This window comes from Colobus angolensis, unplaced genomic scaffold (genome assembly GCF_000951035.1).
Source record: "Colobus angolensis palliatus isolate OR3802 unplaced genomic scaffold, Cang.pa_1.0 Scaffold210, whole genome shotgun sequence".
In the NCBI taxonomy this organism is placed as follows: Eukaryota; Metazoa; Chordata; class Mammalia; order Primates; family Cercopithecidae; genus Colobus; species Colobus angolensis.
The window spans coordinates 2,942,834-2,958,926 of record NW_012115267.1 but is presented as its reverse complement, the minus strand read 5'-3'; the positions used below and the strand labels follow the sequence as shown (position 1 = coordinate 2,958,926).

Here is a 16,093-nt window from a genome sequence, read left to right as displayed (position 1 = left end):
GTATGATCCTTGGATTCACAGATGTTATTTGTTGCAGAACAAAGCAGCTCATCGATGCCATTCGTCTGTATTTGAAGGAGTGTCCCGTAGCCTCCCTTGTTCCTTTGCCCTGTGAGGCAGATTGTCCCATGTGAGCAAGTGTGTCCTGGCCACAGGAGATCACTGGGTGTGCAGATAGAGGCTCGCGTGCCTGTGGAAGGCACCGGCTCTGCAGCCTGGGCCCCACAGGCATTCCATGGAGCATCTGATAGCAGATCCGTCCTGTGCTACGTGCCCGGGAGCCAGTCACACAAGGCAGTGAGGGGCAGGGCGCGAAGCAATGAAAGTGGTGGTTCATTCTAACAAGAACGGAAGTCCTTATAAAAACATCTATCATGGTTGCTGCAGTTTCAACAGAGATGCAAAATCCATGTGTTTAAAAAAAAAAAAAAGCAATTTTGGGGGGACCAAACCATTTTAAGATACATGAAGAACCTCTTCTCTTTCCTTTTCTCATTCTACACCCTGCCTACCTCACCCCTGCAGTCCCCAAGCCATTCACACACCCAGCCCCCCCCGAGCTAGCTTCGTTCATTGCCAGCCATGGTGCTGTCTGCTCTGGAAAGTGGCAGGAAAAGCTGATAAGGTGCTGAGGACAGAATCTCTGGTCTTATCTCACCCTAGCACATGGTGCCGAGAGTGCATCCTTTTCCTGTCCTCGGACAAGAGACATAAACTGGCCATCTCCCGGCAGCAAGGACTTCAAACGGGGCTTGGGCCTGCCTCTACTTTCTAGAGGAGCCAGAAAGGAGAAAGTGGGTCATGACTTTTTTGAAAGTTGTTTTAGTACCAGTAAAAATTTATGTCGTCTTGTGGATCAGCAACATAACTTCATAATAAGATACTCGTAAAGAAGAAATGAGAAAGCAGCGGGGGTGAGGGCGGGGCCTGCCAACACACCCAGGGGTTGGAAGTCGCTGGGCTGTTTTGTGTGGTTAGAGCTTCACCAGGACGTAGGTTTGGCCTGAAAGGATGAGATTTGGCTTTTCATGTGTTGACAGATGAAGCAAGTGGTTTTAAGAGCTTTTGTGATAGTAAGAAACTGACATACACATGGTCTGCTGCAGGAGAAGAGGAGGGAAACACCGGCTCATTTTTCCTTCTGTACTTCTCTCTTGCCAGGAAAGCAGAAATAACATTCCTCCCCAGATTTTCCTTCTGTGACGTCATGAAAACAGGAAGAAGGGGGACCTTTCTTTGGGTTGCAGTGTGGGGGAAGGGTTGGCGGAGAAGGCAAAGCTCTGTGTCTCCAGCCGTAGTCTGAAGGAAGCAGGGTGGCAACTGTGGTGACAGGTCTGGGCAGCACCATCGCGTCCCTTGCTTCCCCTTTCTTGTGGTCCTTTCCTGACCTCACGAGGCAGAGCCGGAAGAGTAGGCAGCTGGAGGCCATCGTCGGCTGCTGTGAGCCTCGGGAGGACCCACTTTGCAACCTGAGACTTTACAATATTGGCGAGTTCAGTCTTGATTCTTTGTTACCATTTTTGGAAGAAATTGGTTGGACTGTACAGTTCTGACTGCCAGTTGTTGACATTCCAAAGGTTAATGACAGTGTTAAGAATTATGTATATTATATAATGTTAAAGACCAATTTATTTTATTTTTATTTATTTATTTTTTGAGGCCAGTCTCACTCTGTTACCCAGGCTGGAGCGCAGTGGCACGACCTCTGCTCACTGCAACCTCCGCTTCTCAGGTTCAAGAGATTCTCCTGCCTCAGCCTCCTGAGTAGCTGGGATTACAGGCGCCGGCCGCAACGCCCGGCTAATTTTTTGTATTTTTAGTAGAGATGTGGGGTTTCGCCATGGTGGCTATGCTGCACTCGAACTCCTGACCTTAGGTAATCCACCCGCCTTGGCCTCCCAAAGTGCTGGGATTATAGGCGTGAGCCAGCGTGCCCAGCCAAAGACCAATTTTATTCTCGAAAGCTTTCGCCTTCTCCTTTTGCTGAGTGCTATGGACTTATCTAGGCTATAATGAATGCTAGAATTGTAATGGACCTTAAAAGTATAGCTGTCGATTTTCAAACTGGATTCCGTAGAGTTCTGGGGTCCCCAGGGGCCTTTACAAGGGGATTGGAGGGGAGAGTTGGGACGTGAGCTTTGGGTTGCCTCCGCCCCGCCGCAGCCAAAGCTCTGCGAGATGTTGTACAGATTGGCCTTCTGTTTAAGATTGTGTTTGAAGAAAGGCGTGTGAAGAAACTATGTTGAAAAAAGTTACTGAGGAGCCCTATTTCTCTGTCTTGCAAATGATTGCATTTGAGGCCTGGAAAGTCCCGGGACTTGTCCTAGATCACACGTTCTGTCCGTTGTGCGTCCGATCTTCTGACAGCCAATTCAGTGCCACTTCTACTGTCTTAAATTGAGCACCTGTTTTCTGTCCTTTGCTAGCTGATATTTTGCAGTGCCACTCAAAGTATGGTCCATAGACAAGATAAAGACAGAAATTAAGAGTAAGCATTTAGAAGCTTTTCTAGTAATTTGACAATAATTTAGGACTTGGGTTTTAGATGTCTTTTTAAAACTTCATTTTTCTGGTAACTTTTTTAACTGTATAAAAATCTTGCCCTGTAATCCTGTAATGGATTGGAAATTTTTAAAGGCAAAAAGAAAAACACACACACACACACACACACACACACACACACAACAGACAGAACTAATTCTTTACCCCTGATAGTTTGAGAAGCAGCATACTGGAGGGCATTGAATTTCTGGTGGTTGGGTCGGTTCAGGACTGCAAGCAATGCTTTGTTGCAAATGAGGCAGGTCTTGCTGCAAGAATTTTTTTGGATTCTGAGCATGCCAGGGAGACAGTATTTCTTGTACTTTTTCACTTAAGCTTTCAATATATTTTGTGTTTATAAAATAAAAAATTATAGCTTCTGTAAAACTAAGAAGAGGTTATTATAGGATTATATATTTAATAGCAGTAACAATTTTTATTTTTTATCAGCTCCTTAGAATTACCATCTCAGTGTAACTGGTTAGGGTTTTTCTTGAGTAGAATTGGTTTTGTAGTTGGTTTGTTGTTGTTTAGTTTTTGTCTATGCTAAAAATAAGTTGTGCCGGTATATTGTCTTTTTTTATTGTGATAAGAACACTATCTGGTGTGTTATTTTATATCATTTACTTTTTTAACATGACTAAGTTCAGAATTTTATTTATTCTTACTAATTTCGATACCTTTTAAACATAGGATGACTTTGCCTTGCCAAATTTACTCCTAAAAATATTTCTTAAATATTTTTATTTGCTACATTGGTTTTGGTGAAAGAAAGAGTATGTGAAAATATTAGCCTTATGTAGTTTACAAAAATTGAAAGAGGAAACTTTTTGTATTAGTCAACTATATTCACCTAATTTACCTTTCTTTTATGAACAATCATGACTACTTAATTATTCCATATAACTATGCATACCCTATTCCTAGTTTCAAAATAAAGATTTTATTGTCTAAAAAAGACCTTATTTGACTGGGCGCGGTGGCTCACCCCTGTAATTCCAGCACTTTTGGTGACTGAGGCGGGCGGATCACCTGAGGTTGGGAGTTCGAGACCAGCCTGACCAACATGGGGAAACCCTGTCTCTACTAAAAATACAAAATTAGCCGGGCGTGGTGGCACATGCCTGTAATCCCAGCTACTTGGGAGGCTGAGGCAGGAGAATCACTTGAACCCAGGAGGCGGAGGTTGCAGTGAGCCGAGATCACACCATTGCACTCCAGCCTGGGCAACAAGAGTGAAACTTCGTCTAAAAAAAACAAAGACCTTATTCTTTTTAGAAATTAGAAGACTTTAGATTTTCTAGAATCTTCAAGAACTGCTGTGCTTTGCTTTCTATAGTAAGGAGCCTACATTCGAGTTGTCATGGTTCTTTAGTAATTTTCACCTCTTCATGTGGGATAAAGATGGAAGAGACAGAACCCTCTGGAAGCTTCTGCTCTGTTCTGTGAGAGGCCAGTGCTGGGTCTCAACCTGTTTATCAAAGCTGTTTGTCCTGGCTCTGGAGAGCAGGGGAGAGAACCAGTTGACCTGGAATTTTAAAATGCAGTCAATTTGGATTATTTTTAGACATCATTCACAGAAGTTGGGGCCTGTGTCACATTGATCATCTCCAGCTCTGGAGGAACCTCGTTTATCTTCATGGCCCGTGTGTCGGGAATGGTTGTCACTGCAACTTTGAGAGCCTTTCAGGGAGGCAGGACCTTTCAGGGAGGCAGGAAGCCTGTTCCTGTTTCTTTCCCTCTTTTTCCACAGAAGCTGGATGACTCTTGTTAGTGATTCTGAAGTTGGTTACTTGAGAAGCTGTTGCCATGGAGAACCATCCTTTTCAGACATGTTTATGTTGGCTTTTCCTAATAAGTGGCGATCGGAATAGCTGTTTAGGCATATGGGAAAAGAGGAAAAGAAAAAGACATAAAATTAACAGCTCTGTTAGCATTGGCCTTCATATGAGGAATTTGGCATTCTGTGTATTTCTCTATTAAAGTCCACGGAAGAGCAAGCTGTTCTGTCCCTTCTAGTTCGTATTATCTTCTCTGATGTCCGGTGTGTCTGAGTTTGTAAATTCCAAGCAGAGTTCTGATGCCTGATTATTAGAAAGGTATCTCTGCATACTTATTGGGTTGCTGAGAGTTCTCTTTGACATCAGATCACTTTTTAAACAAATTTTTTCTTTGTCTGCTGTCTTTTGCTACTCAAAAGCAGGCAGCAATTAGCAGCCTCTCTGCTGCTTGCTGACACAGTTCAGAAAGGTAGGCATTCTGTCGCTGGCAGGAGACAGAGCTTGAGGACTTTGTCAAAGCCCAGTGTCCTCCAGTTCCATACGTGTATATAGGCACATGCGTGTATATAAAGGTATATTGTGTATGTGCACTTGAAAAGCACCTGCCACTTCCAAAAGTCAACAGTACTATATTCACAATCGCAGAGCCGATTTTATAATACATTTATTCAGTAAATATTTACTTAGTACCTATTGCATATACTTGTATAATGAGAAAGAAAACAAATTTTCACAAGATTTTTACTGAGGAAATTCAAAACTTTAAGGACACTGGTATTTGAAATTCATGTAATTTTTACATGTCATAAAGTAGTTTTTTGTTTCCTCCTAACCATTTAGAAATGATTTTTAAAAAATCATTAAAAACTAGGCCCACGGCCATAGTTCACCAGTCTCTGTCTAGAGAGAACCCTCTGGAGCCCCTGCATAGTGGGCCTCTCATACGTGCCACAGGTTCTTACCCTGCTTCACATGTGCACACACACAATTTCTGTGTTTTCCAGTTGAGTTGCTCCATAATTCTCATTCTGTTATTTTATCTTTGCTTTTTAACACCACTTCAAATCACAGCTCCAGTCGATGGGGTTTTATATTTGTTTTTGACTCTTGTGATACTTGGTAATGCTAAAACTGATTGCATCTCCCAGGCAAATTCCCTGAGGCTGCTCATTGCCAAGACTTTGTGTGTTTAGCCTAATTCCAGATGTGAGCGATGAGTGTCTTGAAAAATGTACGAGATTGCACACTTGAAAAGCTTTTTGTGAGTGTAAAAATAGCTGTGCGTCAATAAAACACTGGATGTTTTCAGTTATGTAGAAACCACAAAGGAAACGCATGAAACCACAGAGGTTTCGTAGAGAGAAGAGCAGGGCCGCCCGCCATGGTGGTTCAGGGCAGGCTTTCCGACGAATGGCTGTGAATCACTGCCTAGCTTGGCCTTCAGTGGCAAACCCATTTCAGTGATTCCCTAGAATCAGCTTGCCCAGGTTGTGTTTTCAGCTAAGATATAATGTAGGCTGTGCCTTCACAGCTTGCTGCCAGAGGTTGCTGGTGGAACTTCCATCCCACTGCTGTTCTCCAAGTGAGCTGCTTACCTTTGTATCTGATATGCCTGAGAACTCTCTTCTCTTTACCAAGAACAGTTGTCTTCTTTAGCAAGAACAGTTCATTCCCTACTGGCATTGCTTGTGTTTGACTAATCCCACAGAAAAAACGTGGCAGTTCCCATACCACACAGTACTTTGCTTTTTTCCAATTGACTTATCCCCTCCAAGGCAACTATGGTAACATGTGGAATGATGGAGCAGGAGATGAGACTGAGTTTCTATTGATTGCTAAGGGCCAGGAAGGAACTGGCTGACAGCAGAGGACACTCAGCTATACCTTGCAGTAGTTAGAGAAGTAGTTTGCATCCTGAGGCAAGGGAAGGTGCTGTCTGACGAGAAGGGGGTGGTTTCACGTGGATGGGAAGAATCTACACTCAAAATGCTGATTCTCTTCTTACCCTCCCATGCCCCTTCTGTACATTAGACCTGTCTGATACGCAGACAAGTTTGTGCTGACAAACACAAAACATTTGGGGCCAGTGGGTGGTGGTGGGAGCTCTTCACAGCCTTGGTCCAGCTGGGTTTGGTGTCTTTGTGCCTTTGTTGAGCACTTACCATACCTTGTTCCTCATTAGGGAGGTTGTGGATTGTATGAATACAAATGAAATAGAAATGACCCCTGTCCTCAAGAAACTTGTTTCCTTGGGAAGATGCTTGCAAAGCAAATTAAACAAATACAAAAAATAGAAGCAACAAATTGCTGTTATGGGCAATAAACAAGAAAGGATGTTCACATGGGATCGGACTTGTGGAAGGAAGCAGTTGTACACTTGATCTTCAAGAAGGTGATGCATGGGACTGTGTACAGGGGATGTGGAAGGACATGGTAGACCAGCATAGGGAGTGGCTGGGTCAGTTCATCCTTCCCCTTCTGTTGGAGGAGTTTAAAGGACACACACAGCTGACAGTGGGTCTCCACAGTCCCGTTGTCTTGAGGAGTCACACACAGTCACTTCATACCTGCAGGGATACATGATTTGTGTTTGTCAGAACTGCCCTACTGAAAAGTTTGGAAAAGGTACAGAATGTTCTGGCAAACCACTCACTTGCCAAGCTTTCTTAACTTTTCACAGACGAACCCAGCACAGGCCGATGACAGACAGGCTGTGGTAGCAGTAAGCGTTTGTTCATCACAGGCAGTAGCCATCAGGACTCACAACCCCAGTTGCTAAATCCATTACCCTTGAGCTCGGGGTGTCTACTTTGTTAACAAAGTTCATTGAAGGGTTACTGTTGCAGCATGACCTCCATGTCTTCACATGGAAATCAGAAAGCTTGCATCATCCTGTCACTTAAGATCAGTGGTGATCTGTGAGCAAGGCTGGCAAGCTGAAAGACTTGCCTTTGAAGTCCATTCCCTGGGCTGGCGTGTTGATCCTAAGTAGGGGGATTCTATAGTAAGGTGCATCTGCTCCAGGCACTTCACTAAGGCCTGTGTGCAGACTGCTTCATTTCCTTGTCCCAAAAGATTCTTTTGAGAATAATGGAGAATCCTCTCTGTTTGGGCATTTTATTAATAATCCACCTCAGTATACACATTTGAATGACACAAGAGCAAAGTCCTCCGTGAGCCCAGAGGAGCTTGCGCAGATACTCATGGAGCTGCACAGTCTCCAGATAGAGAATCCTAAAAGAAGCAGACAGACTCTAATTCTGTAGACCTCTGAGAAGAGGTGATATGTGTAGCTTCAGGCATCTTTCAGGGACCAGAGAGGACTGTGGTGTATTGTAATTGATACCTGCAGGGACTCTCTGCAGGGTCAGCTTGCCTTTGTACCCACTCTTTATTTTTTCCTCAGTGGTAATTTGGACTTGCCAGAGATGGTGTTAAGATTCTCCAGCTCTAATCATGACACACAGTGTATGCCCAGGAACCACCTGAATCGACCTGTTGCTGATGAGAAAACTGAGTCCGAGAACCAGAGCAGCCACCTTTCCATATTGGCAGTGTCCCGGTGGAAGCTGTCCAGCATCTGCTCGAGAGGGCTTCTTGCCTGGGTGGAAGGTTTGGACTTGGGTTTTACTCTCTGCTTTGAAACAGTCACACTTTTTCAAGTGACTGTACACGCTAGTTTGATAAATTATAAAACCCTTAAGCCTGGCTTCAGGCTGTTTTTTATTTATATGAATTGCAAACTAAGATGATGTAGTTTTTTTTTTCTCTTTTGAAAGTACTATTTCTGTGGATATTTTTTCTGCATCAGTCAACTTAGGTGAGTGTGAACCTCAGTCTCTGGATTATGTGGTCACTTGATACATACTTTAGTTTTGGTGGTGGCTTCTGAAGAGAGAGGAAAGGTGACAAGGCAGTCCATGAGATGGGAGCTAGAAGTCAGGGTCCTGTGGTAGAGGGAGCAAGTGCTTTGCTTCCAGCACCCTTAGGTCTGTTTCTCTCCTGCCGTGTTCCAGCTGTGAGACCTTCTGCAGATTAAGTGCTAGGAGTCTCACTCTGCCTGTGTCATGAGAGGGCGCCTCTCTTCAGGTTGCCGCAAAAGACGGCTGAGATGCCACTTGATGTCAAGTGCCTCGCACAGTGGTGACAGCTGCCTTCCTCAGGACCCCCAGGCCTGATCACTTTGGGTGAAGCTTCCTCACGTGAGTGAGCAGGGTGCTCCCGTGGGCCTGGCTTTCAACTCTCAGGGCTCTGTGAACTGGGGAGCAGGTGCTCCGGAGTCATCTCAGTTCAAACCCACAAGTGCTTATTGATTGGGTAGAAATTAAGGCCCACTTACCATTTGGGAAAGTCACAAATGTTTTTGACACATGTGATGCACTCATTAGCGCTGAAGGAAGGGAGAGGACCGTGAGGCTTGCTGCGAACGGACAAGGCTAGTCCTGCTTGTTTTATTAGGTTGGTGCAAAAGTACTCACGGCTTTTGCCATTAGCGACAAAAACCTCCTTTAGTTGAACAGCCGGCACTGGAATTCAAAAAAGAGAGAGAGACGTTTCCTGAGTCCCTGAGCTTAAATCACATTTGGCAAGATGATTAACCATATTTCTTGGTAGTATTTTATATAGAACCAGAAGTTTTCAAGTTACTCTTAAATTTGTTTCATTAGTTTTTGGAACACAGTTAGCAAACACACATTCTCAACGTTTATGAAGCGGTGAACGTCACATTTAAATATTACAGATTTTATTTTTTGAGGTTGTATTGTGTGTTTAATGGAAATGTGGGAAAATGCAAGTTATTGTCACTTCAAAATAGTTTAAAGTAACTTGTTTTTCTCAATACTTGTTTACTTTGATAGAGACCAGATACAAAAGCATTAGTTTTCTTGAAAATATGTATATATTTTTATGTGATGCCATGGTCAAGAATGCAGAAGCAGGATTAGAATCTCTGCAGTGAAACTGAGTTTCTGACTTTGGTGTATAAAAAGATGAGTCCTGGCCATTGCTCCTGCAGGAGTCAGATTTTCAGTGTATTTTTCCTTTGAGTCCATGGTCTTGTTCAATAGGCACGTTTCTGTGGTGTGGGAGGGTGGCTATCCCCGCATTAAGCAGCTCTCTCTAGCCGGTCATTATGTGGCCAGCACTTTACTGGGAAGCAGTAGGACTCGGGTGCTGGCCCCTCTCTAGCCTGTCTCCATGCCCTGCCACGCCTGTGCAATGGCCGTGCCTATTAAACTTACATTCCAGGAATTGATTATGAGCCTACTTACTTTCTGGGATTAGGAAGACCCACTGAATTCAACAAGTGATTCAGAAGTGGTCTTGTATTTCCTGATAATAAAAAATGTGATTAATACCAGCACTTAGCTCCTGTGGTTCAAATCAGGAATTCACAAGGTAATAAATAGATAAGCAAGGTAAGGAGTCATAGGATTTGACTCAGATGTGAGTTCCAGCCTCACAAATACATTCCAAAAGAGGGCCCACAGACTGCAGGCACCTGTAGTGCTGCAAAACTGTCAGTGAGATTTCTGTTGTATAAACAAGCCCGCTGTCGTCACCGAGCCTGTCCCCGTGTGGCTGTGAGGGTGGCTGGTCACCAAGCCTATCCCTGTGTGGCTGTGAGGGTGGCTGGTCACCAAGCCTGTCTCTGTCTCCATGTGGCCGTGAGGTGCCCGTCTGTGGGTGGCAGGATCTCTCTCGTTCATGAGCCTGGGATTGGCTCGTGCCAGGAGAGCCTTGAGAAGATCCTTCATTCGGCTGTGCAGCATTTCAGCTCTTTTTCAACATTTTGAAGAACAAAAAGACAAATCTCCTGGGGGCAGGTATTTTTTATTTTTCTCAAAATCACCCCATGGAATTCCAGCACAAATTGAATAGTAATGGATAAAATTAAAACTTCTTCCCAAAACTCAGTTGATTTATTCCTCATGTTCTGCCTGTTTTGAAATTCTAAAATTGACCACATGATTTTTTTATGTACCCTTTTGTGAGAGCTCTCTGAGGCACTGGCCACTCAAGCCCTAGTTGTCCGTTGATATATAATAATATTAATTCTGCTGGAACTGCAAATGGGACATTATCTTGAATTCCACTGAGCTGCTTTTTGAGGACCACTCTGTCAAGACGATACAGGGTCTGTTTATAGGTGGTTTGTAATTCAGTTACCTGCAGAAGCAGAACCTTGCCAGCCAAGCTTAGGATCATAGTAGAATCCCAATTTAGAGATTGCTTTATTCAGGAGCCCTTTCCCACCCTCCCACCATGAAAGCATGGAATACCCAGCCTCTTCTTGTGAGATAAATGAGTATGAAGGAAGAAGCCAGGCGACTATGAAAACCTAAGTTTAGCATGATAGCTTAATGACTTATTTCCAGAGTCTCTGTGGGCAGAGTTGCTGCAGACATTGATTTGACTCCGAGTGTATTCCTTGTAGTCTTCAACCCGAAGGCACTTCCTGCCTCACAGGCACGCCTCCTCACCTTACTGCCAGCCTCAACGCAGATGGTGATTCCAGCATTTCATTCTTTATCCCAGCCTCTCCCCTTAGGAATTTTCTCCCACTTCTCAAGCTTTACAGCAAAATGTACTTTTAGATATCTACTTTTTTCACATTTTTTCTTATAGCAGATATTATCTGACAATGCAATATACTCGTTTAAAATTAAAATCCTCATCTCAGCTGTTATGTGTGAGTAACTCCTCAAATTTAAAAACAGCCCGAACACAGTCCTGAGTATCTAGTTTTTGTTAGGGAAGGAGGGGGCATTTCCCTCCTCCCCACCCTCAGCTGAGGGAAAGAAGCCCCCAAGCTGGCCCGCTGTTTCAGGGAGGAGGCTGAGACACGCGGAGTCTGCACTCTGCACTCCATTCAGGAGCAGCTGCCAGAGCGGCCACACTCCGCCTTTGGGTGAGAAAGGGTGCCCCCGGCAAGCCGGGTTCCAGGGTGGAATGCGACTCCTGTCCTCATGGAAGGTTAACCTATCTAGGTGGTGTCTTAAGTTTCTAGATCAACACAGAGGCCCGTGTAATTCATAATGAGGTGAAATCGTTGTCTAACAAAATCATGAAGCTCTGGAACGCCAGTGTCCCTGTTTCTGATGGGAGATTCTGGGAGCTTGGTCACCACAACACTTGTTTCTAGGGAGATGTTTACTCCGAATTCCATCGAGGCGGCTTGTCAGCTCCCTTCTGACATTAACTTCTGCCTGTCATCTACCACCCCACCTAGTACTCAGCCAGAGTGTGTGGCCGCCTTGCTCCAGGCCTGCAGTTCAGGCCGACCAGAAGGGAGAGAGGCCGAAAGAAGCCTGGCACTCAGCCTTGTCTCCTAAGTGCCAGGTGTGGGTGCTGGGTGTGAGTGCCGGGTGTGAGTGCCTCCTGGGTGCAGTGAGGGATGAACAGTTGATGCTTACCTGCCTTTTAACTCTTCTGCGCACTATAGGATGATGCCAGTCCCTCCACTCCAGATGAGAACAAAACCACAACAACCAGTGCCTTCACCATCCAGGAGTACTTTGCCAAGAGGATGGCAGCACTGAAGAACAAGCCCCAGGTCCCAGTTCCAGGGTCTGACACTTCTGAGACGCAGGTGGAACGCAAAAGGGGGAAGAAAAGAAACAAAGAGGCCACAGGTGAAGATGTGGAGAGTTACCCCCAGCCTAAGGCCAAGAGGCGCATGGAGGGAAAGCCCGAGAGGGCCAAGGCCCAGGAGCGAGTGGCCAAGAAGAGCAGGCCAGCGGAAGAGCAGCTCAGAGGGCCCTGCTGGGACCAGAGTTCTGAGGCCTCTGCTCCGGATGCAGGGGACCATGCGCAGCCACCTGAGGGCGGGGACTTCACCCTGAAGCCCAAAAAGAGGAGAGGGAAGAAAAAGCCGCAAAAGGCAGTAGAGATAGCAGAGGACGCTACGCCAGAAGAAACACCAGTGAAGAAGAAGAAGAAGAAGAAGAAGAAGAAAGATTCCAAATGAATCCTCCCCAGCCGGAGCCTTCCGACCACTCAGCTGTTAGGGCACTGCCGGGGCAGACACCTCTGGCCTGAAGTCAGAGCAGAGTTCACCCCAGAGCGTCTGGGCGCATCTTGTGACATGCCTGTGGGCTGCTGAGTCCCGCCCTCTCACCACATCTCCCCCAAGTTACGTTCCCAGGAGGGCCTTTTTAATGTTCTAAATAGCGGCTCTCAGACACAAATAAATTTTCTTGTAAACTCTGAGCCCTTCAGCAAGAGTGTTTAATTATAATCATTACAAATACATGCATTCATGTAAGTGTGCACACGTGTGTGGATGCGCGTGTCTGTGTGCGTGTGTGTGTGTCACTATCTCTGTTTGCTCTTGGTTCTCTTCAGTAACAATGAATGGTGCTTTCTTCTGAAAGACTCAGCCTAATTAAAGGATTAAGAGGCAATAGCTTGGATTCAGATTGTTCCTTTTGTTCTATAGCCAACCAACATTTTTGCCAAGTGGAAATTACATGATTACATTCCCAAATCAGAGAGGTTTTTTTCTTGTGTTTTGGTTTGATGGGGAAACGTTTTACCGCCCTCCCCTCCACTAAGCAGTGGCAGCCGACTGCTCTGAGGTCTTCCCCCCGCCTCTGCCAAGCTTCAGCAGTGGACAGACTCAGGGCCAGTGTCCTCTCTCAGCTCTCACAGGAGGACTCTTGCTGTTCCTGTGCCGCGTGTGGGTACTCTCATGTATTTCCCTTTGGGGGTCCTTCAGGACAAATCACCTATACTGATTTATCTGTCACATGGCTGTAAATGACTTACTCGTCATGATCAGGAGGTCCTCAGAAGGCTTAAGAAACTGAGAGGCTAAGGCCGTGAAACTGAGGTTGGTCTTTGGATTGGGACTGCCTTATGAAAGTCCTTAGAGCAAAAGACGCCTTTCAGCCCTGCTCCCAGCAGTGATGTCGCAGCACCATGCTTGTGCTGCCCTCACCTGCCGCGCCCTGGCCCATCTCCCTGTGTGCCAGCCGAACTCTCCCTGTGGGTTCACTCGGACGCCTGCAGACACTTCACACCATCCCTGGGACACAGGAGAAGAAAACGCTCAGCTGAGGTTCTGGAGTGCAGCCCTGCCACCTTCCCGGCCCTGTGTCCGCTGTTCTGCCCTCTGCACTGCCTTCATCTCCTCCTGCTTTTCCTCTTCATCGGCGTACACGTTTATTCCCTTTCTCACGCTCCCCGCCTAGTTCCCAGTTTCCCTGCACCCCCTTTTCCCACGTCCCCATATCCCCAGCCTGCCATGGAGGCCTTGAGGCTGCCTGGCCCTGCTTCAGGCAAACCTGGCCAGGGCCCAGGCGGCATGTTGTCCTCCATTTGATCTGGAGATTGTGGCTGGTGACGGGAACTCAAACTTGCCCCCAATTCCGTGACCTTTTCCCCTTGATTTTTAACTCTCAAGGTCACACATTAGATAAGAAGCATGGTCCTGAGATTCTTGAAATGTAGAGAAAATACGTGAAGGACCTTTGGCTGTAGTCTCTAAGGATACTACGCAGTGCTATTTGTTTGAAAAGACACACTCACACACACACACACACACAGAGAGAGAAAAGTCTTATGAAGATAGAGCCTGATGACTCGTCTCTGAGTTTTTCATGTCCCCCCGAGTTTAGAATCGCAAGCTAATAAAGCCTCAGAGGTTTCTGAAGTCACTTTCTCCACGGAGGGCACATGCCCAAGTTCTGTCTGCCTGTCCCATCTTGCCTGTGAAACCAGAGATCCAGAAATAAGTGGAACGCCTGGAACCTAAGGGGAGCTAACTTTCAAAAATAAGTAGATGCTGATTGGTTTTTTTTTTTTTTTTTTTTTTGGCCTTTTGTTTTAACTTCCTTTCCCGGTAAAAATTAGAGCTGGGAGAATATACCAAATTGTGTGCAGGCGTATTTAGGAGGCAGGTGGAATGCATTTAGGTCAGACGTGGGTGAAGGGGCTGGGTGGGGAGACCAGAGGAGGGAGGTACAGAAGGGAGCTGGTAGTTCCTGGAGTTAGGAATTCCAAGGCAGCCCGACTGTGGATTGTTCACGTGCAACTGTTGGGTTTTTTTTTCCCCCGGAGATAGGGTCTCTTTCTGTCATCCAGGCTGGAGTGCAGAGGCCTGATCAAAGCTCACTGCAGCTTCAAACTCCTGGGCTCAAGCAGTCCTCCTGCCTCAGCCTCCCCAGTAGCTGGGACTGCAGGCATATGCCACCACACCTGGCCAATGTTTTTATTGTTTCTAGAGACACGGTCTTGCTGTGTTGCCCAGGCTGGTCTCGAACTCCTGGCCTCAGGTGATCCTCCCGCCTTGGCTTCCTAAAGTGCTGGGATTACAGGTATGAGCCACTACACCTGGCCCACATGCAACTTTTACTGAGAGGATGTAGAATGTGGTGATGATTGTTTTCATAGACTGGAGAAAAGCCTCCTGAATGTTTTGTTTGTTTTTTGTTTTTGTTTTTTTTGACGGGGAGTCTCGTTCTGTCACCCAGGAGGGACTGCAGTGGTGCAGTCTCAGCTCACTGCAACCTCCGCCTCCTGGATTCAAGCGATTCTCCTGCCTCAACCTCCTGAGTAGCTGGGATTACAGGCACTGGCCACCACGCCCTGCTAATTTTTGTATTCTTAGTAGAGACGGAGTTTTGCCATGTTGCCCAGGCTAGTCTCAAACTTCTGAGCTCAAAGTGATCCGCCCACCTTGGGCTCCCAAAGTGCTGGGATTACAGGTATGAGCTACTGCTCCTGACCCCTCCTGAATTATTTTAATAACTGAGTGGGCAGCCTGAGAATGAGTCACATACTCGGCAAAGAGCAGATTTGTTCCAAAGGAGGTGGAGACTCTCTTTTCTCTAGATACCCTCAGCTTTCATTTTTCTGTATCTGTTTTTCAGTTCTCTTGGTTTTCTGGATCTAAGTGGAAATTAGAACAACAAAACAAATACTCTGAATTGCATTTTATGCTTGATACTTTAAAAATGGATAGCATATTAACCCTGTTTTTGCCTTGAATTATTTCGCCAGGTAAAAATACATTAATTTTAGTCTTCAGTGCTTTCCTTGGTTCTTTCAGTTTAAAGAGGAAAAGCGGCTCCCAAGGAAATATTTGTCGACTGAAGAGGCTCTTCTGTGTTGTCCTGCAGTAACCTGCTCTCCTTTTCTGTTCATTTTAGTGGATTATTATTATTATTATTGTATGAGGTCTTGGATGCCTGGCCTTATTCCACACACTTCAAATAAGTCAACTCATGTAGTCCTCAAACAACCCAGGAGGTAACCATTATCGTCATCCCCTTTTACAGAAGGGCCTCTCAGCCTTTTATTTTATTTTATTTTACTTATTTATTTATTTAAGATGGAGTCTCGCCCTGTCACCCAGGTTGGAGTGAAGTGGCGTGATCTTGGCTCACTGCAGCCTCCACCTCCCAGGTTCAAGTGATTCTCCTGCCTCAGCCTCCCAAATATCTGGGACTACAGGTGTGCACCATCACGCCCAGCTAATGTTTGTGTTTTTAATAGAGAGGGTTTCACCACGTTGGCCAAGCTGGTCTCAAACTTCTGACCTCAGATGACCTGCCCGCCTCGGCCTCCCCAAGTGCTGGGATTACAGGCGTGAGCCACTGCTCCCGGCTCTCAGCCTTTTTATAACTAGACTGATGCTGTTCCCAGAGGCCCCGGGATGCCCCTGCCCACTATCTACCGTAGTCACAAACCCGCGCCCCTTTTCCTCCATCCTTGCTACAGTCAGTTCTACCTGCGAGGCTCCCTGTTGCAGATGCTCTTCACGT

General features: G+C 45.9%; 1 protein-coding gene across 2 annotated transcripts in view; it reads left to right on the top strand.

Annotated features, from left to right (window-relative positions):
- PINX1 (PIN2/TERF1 interacting, telomerase inhibitor 1) overlaps nucleotides 1–12,730 on the top strand; it is a 74,591-nt gene extending 61,861 nt beyond the window's left edge. For both annotated transcript variants that reach the window (XM_011942819.1, XM_011942818.1), the window contains exon 7: nucleotides 11,770–12,730. In XM_011942819.1, coding sequence (XP_011798209.1) covers nucleotides 11,770–12,294 — 525 coding nt within the window. In that variant the 3' untranslated portion in view covers nucleotides 12,295–12,730. The remainder of the gene's footprint in view (nucleotides 1–11,769) is intronic.
- Nucleotides 12,731–16,093: the final 3,363 nt, after the last annotated feature.